Source organism: Neophocaena asiaeorientalis, unplaced genomic scaffold, assembly GCF_003031525.2.
Source record: "Neophocaena asiaeorientalis asiaeorientalis breed wild unplaced genomic scaffold, Neophocaena_asiaeorientalis_V1.1 scaffold254, whole genome shotgun sequence".
NCBI lineage: Eukaryota > Metazoa > Chordata > Mammalia > Artiodactyla > Phocoenidae > Neophocaena > Neophocaena asiaeorientalis.
In genome coordinates this window covers 2,523,114-2,529,982 of record NW_020174705.1, presented here as the reverse complement: position 1 = coordinate 2,529,982, position 6,869 = coordinate 2,523,114, and the positions used below count along the sequence as shown (strand labels likewise).

Below are 6,869 nucleotides of genomic sequence, written 5' to 3'. Positions count from 1 at the left end.
CCCATCAGCCTTAACACATAGGGAAAGAAACCGCAGAGGCAGTGATTTCTAATGGGTCTGAGGTTTCTTTTCGGGGTGATGAAATGTTCTGGAATTAGATAGAGGTGACAGAGGCCCTACTCTGAATGTACTAACAGTCACTGAATCATACACTTGAGTCGGTGAACTCTATGGTGTGTGGATTGTATCTCAATAAAGCTGTTACTAAAGAAAGAAAGAACTAGGCAGGGTGGCACTGGTGGCACTGATAGCTGACGGGACCTAGGGACAGGCAGGGCGGTGTTAAGGACGGCTCTGGGTTTCTACTTATGTGGTGGAGCTGTCAGAGGAGGGGGATGATGAGGACACTCCCCTTCTCCACCTTTGCTGCTGGTGACCATGGGATATCCAGGGTCAAAGTCCTGGGGGCAGCTGGACACACAGGTTTGGTTGCAGAAGGGAGGGCAGAGCTGGGGCTGCAGATTGACAAACCGTGGACCCTGAAAATGGCTGGGCAGAAAAGGGCTGAGGTCCAGTCCCCAGAACACCAACCACCTTGCTTATCGGTTGGGTGGGAGCCAAGGAGCCCTCAAAGGAGATGCAGAGAACCTGGGAGCCACCTTCAGGTCTGCAGGGATTAAGGAGGGGCAGTGAGTGCAGGCGGTGAACTCTGAGATGCACCCGCTGAATTTAGTGACAAGGAAGTCGGTGCTACCCAGCAGGAGCCATCTCGACAGAGGACATGGGGACAGGAGGCTGGGCTAGGTGGGCAGGGGGAGCTGGGCCAGGAGAAGCGTTTCAGTGACGCTCACCTCACAACCCCAGGGACAAGACTGAGGGCTGGGGACCCTAGAGCCAGCCGCTGGCCCATTTTTAAAATGTGAGTAACTTTTTGGCAGTCTCGCTGCTCCTTATGAACTTCTTATTTCAGATTTCATAATTGAGATGTTGTTGTGCCATCACCCAAAGAGACACAGAGATATATTAGTGGCTCCACGTGGTGCAGACATAATGAAACAGGGTTTATTGGGGGAACTAGCAGCGGAGTGGAAATAGGGAAGGAGGAGGGCGGGACCACGCCCAGCTGTCGCTGTCCACCAGGGGCCAGCTTCCAAGAGGGACTTGCCTCTGTGCACTTTACTCTGTGACAGGGATAGGGCAGGGGACATCTCGCTGGCTCTGGAACCGTGGAGGAAGTGGCTGTATGATGGGGAGCCTCTGGGGCTTGGTGGTGGGTGGTGAGTGGCCATGGGGCTACCCAAGGTGGCAGCAGTATCCAAATTCATGTCCATTGGGGAGTCCTTGGTCCGAGCAACATGGACCATCCACCTGCCCTCTAAGGTCAAAGCAGGTGCAGAGATGAGAATGAGTGGCTGGGCCCTGGTCAATGTGAGCATGGGGGCAGAGGGACAAGCCTGAGTCCTTCCTGTGACTCTGGGCCTGGAGCCCAGCCAAGGTGACAGGCATGGGACTCGAGATTTGGAGTCTTCTACCCTGCGCCCCGTGGAAGCCCTACTATGGAGGGTGGGAAACCAGTGACCCTGCAGGCGTTTGGGTGACATTGGCTGCTGGGACTCGGTGCTTCTCTCCGGGCACTTCAGGCCTGTGTGAGTTTCCTCTTTGTGTGGGACTGAGCAGAGACCCAGCTGGTGCTGGCACAGACTTGACTGTCCTTTTAAGTTCAGGTGCCGTTCTATAAGTGTGGTCGCCTCCCGTGGATGTGCACATCTGTGGGTCTGGGATTGGGGTGCATCTGTTCCCACAGGGCTGTCTTTGGCCTTGGCCATGGGCAGTTCACTCTCTCGGGGCAGCGTGCTCCATGGCCAATAGCACTGCCCGAAACATAGCCCCTGTGTTGCGTGTCCACTGCAGGCGGCCAGCAGCATGATGGGTCTCTTGGCAGGTGCCTGCCTTCTACCTGGGAGGTGGGCTGTCACGTTGCTGGACCATCTCCATGCCTGCTGGCCAGGCTGGTGGGTGAGGGCCCCATGGAGCCGGTAGTCGGGTCAAGAGATGGGACAGTTACCTGCCTGGGAAGGTAGCCAGGGTCTTGGGGGTCAAGGTTGCCCTGGCTTGGGGGTGCCAGTTCCACTTCAAGCTTGCCACAGCTTATGAAAACGAGTCAGGGAGGACTTGGGATGAATCAGCAGAGGATCCAGGCCTCTCTTTCAGCTCCACAGGGGCTGGGGAATGGCCAGCAGAAGCTGCACTGTCCCCCCGTGCGCTGGGAGCAGACCCCTCAGCAACCTTTCCGAGGACTCCCACCACTAGGACTAGGTGGGTCCTAGTCCAGCGGGCACCTGGGCCAGGTGACCAGACTCTGCCCCAGGTGTGGAGGCTTCCCTCTGCCCAGCCAAACTCCATCACTTCCCACCACGTGGCACTGAGACATGTGGAGTGTATGCCTTTCTGGTGGCCATCTGTTGCTGCAAAGGGCATGTGGACGCACAGCAGCTCTACACAGTAAGATATAAAATCAGGTTTATTGCAGGAAATGTATAGGCAGAAGGACAGTGGGGGGTGTCTGAGCTGTCACTGTCCCATGGCTGGACGGCAGGCTGCATGGCCAGCTTGGTGGGAGGGAGCCTGCACCGTGTGCTCCCCCTGCAATTCAAGGAGCCCGCTGGGGAGGATGCGGCCCTGTTAGCAAGCAGCAGTCTCTGGAGGTGGTTGGGAACATGGGCTCATCGCTCCCTGCAGGCTGTCTCCCTGCCGTGCCATCAGACAGGAGAAGGGGTTGCGCCTGCTGTCATCGGGGTCTGCCTCTCCTCCTGCATCAGGCGAACGTGGGCGACCCCGGTGGAGTTTGCCCAGTGCTGGCTTCCTGCAGCCGTCAGGCTGGCTTCCAGGGCCTGAACAACACCTGCCCTGGGGATCATGGACACTGGGTTTAATTTAAGTTGGAAAACAGCAAAGGGAACTCTAACAGAGGGTGTAGCAAGGCCTCTGGTTTCGGCCTGCTCTGTTAATGGGACAGCCACACCCCGGCAGCAGATGGCCAAAGAGCCTGAAGGCCCACCTGGCACCTGCCCGGAAAACACCTGGGGTGGCTGGAACCGCAGGGGCAGCTCAGCCTGAGGAAGCAGGAACTTCCCCAAACATGCCCCACCTTCGTCTTGAAGTGGCCTCCACGATGATTTTCCACGTTGTGGAGCTGAAGCAGGACCACACCCAACAGGAAAGCCCTTGGCAAAGCCGTGGGCTCTGAAAACAGATGGGTATTTGCACCAGGGCAGGAGCAGGTGTCTTTGTGAACGATGCTTCCTTCCTCAGAGCTTTTGGTGGCCGTGGCCCTCCCCACGTCACTCCACGTCACACACAGCTGCGGGCCACCAGCTCCTGGGGCTCTTCTTTGTCGGCAGGGAGACACCATCGAAGCGTTCCTCCTGGGAGGCCTCTTGAGGAAATGTGAAGGCCGTGGATGCTTTGGAAGAGTGAAAAAGGTTTTGTCGAGCAAAATCTAACCGGGTGGGAAATGCCGGGGTTCTGTGTGGACCTGGAGCATCCTTGACGCAGGTGACACGTGAGGTTCCTCTGCTGAGTCTGGGAGGAGGCTGGCCTCATTGGGACTCGCTGTCCAGATGTGTATCTTCCACCTTCCTGATGACAAAGAAACACACATTCTTGATATCCATGAAATCCAAACGTGGTGGAAAGAGATAATCAAGAAAGTTAAGGATTCCCGTAATCCCTTTCCCCTAGAGATCACCATCAACCAGATCATTTTTATACACACTCATATACATGCATCACAGCAGTTCCTTTAAAACGTGAGATTGGGAATTCCCTGGTGGTCCAGTGGTTAGGACTCTGAGCTTTCACTGCCAAGGGCGCAGGTTCAATCCCTGGTGGAGGAACTAAGATCCTACAGGCCATGCGGTGTGGCCAAAATAAATAAATAACTTCATACCCTTTAGCTACACCCCCGAACATTCTTCACCCTAGGCAACCACTAATTTAATTCCTTTTTTTTTTTATTTTTCACTGCCAAGGGCACAGGTTCAATCCCTGGTGGAGGAACTAATATCCTACAGGCCATGCGGTGTGGCCTAAATAAATAAATAAATAAATAAATAAATAAATAAATAACTTCATACCCTTTAGCTACACCCCTCAACATTCCTCACCCTAGGCAACCACTAATTTAGTTTCTTTTTTAAAAAAAAATATTTATTTATTTATTTATTTATGTTTGGCTGCGTCGGGTCTTAGTTGAGTCACATGGGATCTTTCATTGTGGAGTGTGGGATCTTTCGTTGCGGAGTGTGGGCTCTTCGTTGCAGTGCATGGGCTTCTCTCTAGTTGTGGCACGCAGACTCCAGAGTGCGTGGGCTCTGCAGTTGCAGAGCGCGGGCTTAGTTGCGCCTCCGCATGCGGGATCTTAGTTCCCTGACAAGGGATCAATCCTGCATCCCCTGCATTGGAAGGCGGATTCTTAACCACTGGAACACCAGGGAAGTCCCTAATCTACTTTTTAACTCCATAGATTTGCCTATTCTGGACATTTCATAGAAATGGAATCATACAAGTTGTGGTCTTTTGTGTCTGGCTTCTTTCACTTATCATCACGTTTTTGAGGTTCATCCGTGTTGTAGTGTGTGTCAGTTCTTCATTCCTTTTTATGGCCAAGTAATATTTCATTGTATGAATGAACCATGTTTTATTTATTCATTCAACCATTAATGGATATTTTGGGTTTTCACTTTTTGGCTATTATGGTTTTTTTTTTGTTTTTTTTGTTTTTTTTTGTTTTTTTTTGGCTATTATGTTTAATGTTGATATGAACATTGGTGTACAGTTTTTTATGGACACATGTTTTCAGTTCTCTTGGGTGTACAACTAGAAGTGGAATTACTGGGTGAACAAACACTCTATGTTTAACTTTTTTTTTTTTTTGGCTGCATCACACAGCATGCAGTTTCCCCGACCAGGGATTGAACCCTCACCTCCTGCACTGGAAGTGCAGAGTCCCAACCACTGGACCGCCATGGAAATCCCTGTTTAACATTTTGAGGAACTGCCAGACTGTTTTCCAAAGTAGCTGTGCCATTCCACCAAGAGTGTATGAAGGTTCCAATTTCTCCACATCCTTGTAAACACTTGTTATTGTCTGTCTTTTTGATTTAGCCATCTTAGTGGGTGTGAAGTGCTAGCTCACTGTAGTTTTTGTTTTTTGTTTTTGTTTTTTTTTGGCTGCATTGGGTCTTCATTGTTGTACACGGGCTTTCTCTAGTTGCAGTGAGCAGGGGCTACTCTTCGTTGCGGTGCGTGGGCTTCTCATTGCGGTGGCTTCTCTTGTTGCAGAGCATGGGCTTTAGGTGCGTGGGCTTCAGTAGTTGTGGTGCCCGGGCTTAGCTGCTCCGAGGCATGTGGGATCCTCCCAGACCAGGGCTCGAATCCGTGTCCCCTGCATTGGCAGGCGGATTCTTAACCACTGCACCACCAGGGAAGCCCCTCATTGTAGTTTTGTTTTGCATTTCCTAAGGCTAATGACGTTGAACATCTTTAATTGTGCTTACTGGCCATTAGTATATCTTGAACTTCATAAAAGAAATAAAATCTTTGAAATAAAAACTGTCTATTCACATCCTTTGTCCACGTGTTAATTGGATTATTTGTCTTTTTATTGTTGCGGTTTGCAAGATCTTAGTTCCCCGACCCGGGATTGAACCGGGCCCTGGCAGTGTAAACTCTGAGTCCTAACTGCTGGACTCCCAGGGAATTCCCTAAGAATTCTTTATATATTCTGGATACAAGTCCTTTAACAGATATGATTTGCAAATATTTTCTCTCATTCTGTGGATTGTATTTTCACTTTCTTGATGGTATTATTTGAAGCACTAAAGTTTGTTTTTTTTTTAATTTTTCTATTTTTGGCTGCGTTGGGTCCTCGTTGTTGCGCGTGGGCTTTCTCTAGTTGTGGCAAGTGGGGGCTTCTCTTCACTGTGGTGCACAGGCTTGTCCTTGCAGTGGCTTTTCTTGTTGCAGAGCACGGGCTCTAGGAGCATGGGCTTCAGTAGTTGTGGCTGCTTTATTTTGTACAAAAAGGTAAGAGTGAGCAATAGTTATCACTTAGGGATAGTATCAGGGTCAAGTCCTGGAAACATCCTTGACCTTGACCCTGGAAGCTAAGGGTCAGCCTTGCAAGCAGGTTGTTCTAAGGACAGAAGTTGCAGGCCTGCTGCATTAAATCCGTTCTGTACACAAGCTGTATGATATTGATTTACAGCTGGGAAAGCAATCTTGCATTCCTGGCATAAGTCCCATTTGGTCATGGTGTATGATCCTTTTTTATGTTGCTGGATTCAGTTTGCTGGCATTTTGTTGAGAATTTTTACTTCTATGTTCCTAAGAGACATTGCTCTATAGTTTTATTTCTTTTAATTAATTAACTAATTAATTAATTTATATATTTTGGCTCTGCCAAGTCTCAGTTGAGGCACATGGGCTCTTCATTGTGGCATGCATGCAGGATCTAGTTCCCCAACCAGGGATCGAACCTAGGGCCCCTGCACTAGGAGCACGGGGTCTTACCCACTGGACTACCAGGGAAGTCCCTAGTTTTCTTTTCTTGTGATGTCTTTGCTTGGTTTTGATAACAGGGTATTGCTGGCCTTACAGGATGAGTTGGGAAGTGTTCCCTCTTCTTCTATTTTTGGGAAGAGTATCTGTCTTCTTTAAATATGTGGTAGAACTTGGAACTTCCCTGTTGGTCCAGTGGTTAAGACTCCATGCCTCCAATGCAGGGGGCCCGGGTTCGATCCCTGGTCAGGGAACTAGATCCCACATGCCGCGTGGCCAAAAAAAAAGAGAATATATATATATAATGTATATAAGTATGTAAATAATATATATTATATCTATAAATATGTATTTTATATATATATATA

At 49.8% G+C, this 6,869-nt stretch overlaps 1 protein-coding gene and 1 non-coding gene across 3 annotated transcripts in view; one reads left to right on the top strand and one right to left on the bottom strand.

Moving 5' to 3' along the window:
* Window positions 1-2,462: 2,462 nt before the first annotated feature.
* Window positions 2,463-6,869, bottom strand: part of FLYWCH1 (FLYWCH-type zinc finger 1) — a 44,968-nt gene continuing 40,561 nt past the window's right edge. Inside the window, exon 11 of one of the 2 annotated variants that reach the window (XM_024759635.1) lies at window positions 2,463-3,579. In XM_024759635.1, coding sequence (XP_024615403.1) covers window positions 3,540-3,579 — 40 coding nt within the window. In that variant the 3' untranslated portion in view covers window positions 2,463-3,539. The remainder of the gene's footprint in view (window positions 3,580-6,869) is intronic. The other variant, XM_024759634.1, reaches the window with a different exon arrangement.
* Window positions 6,683-6,755, top strand: TRNAW-CCA (transfer RNA tryptophan (anticodon CCA)). Its single transcript has one exon. It is a non-coding gene; the product is annotated as a tRNA-Trp (tRNA).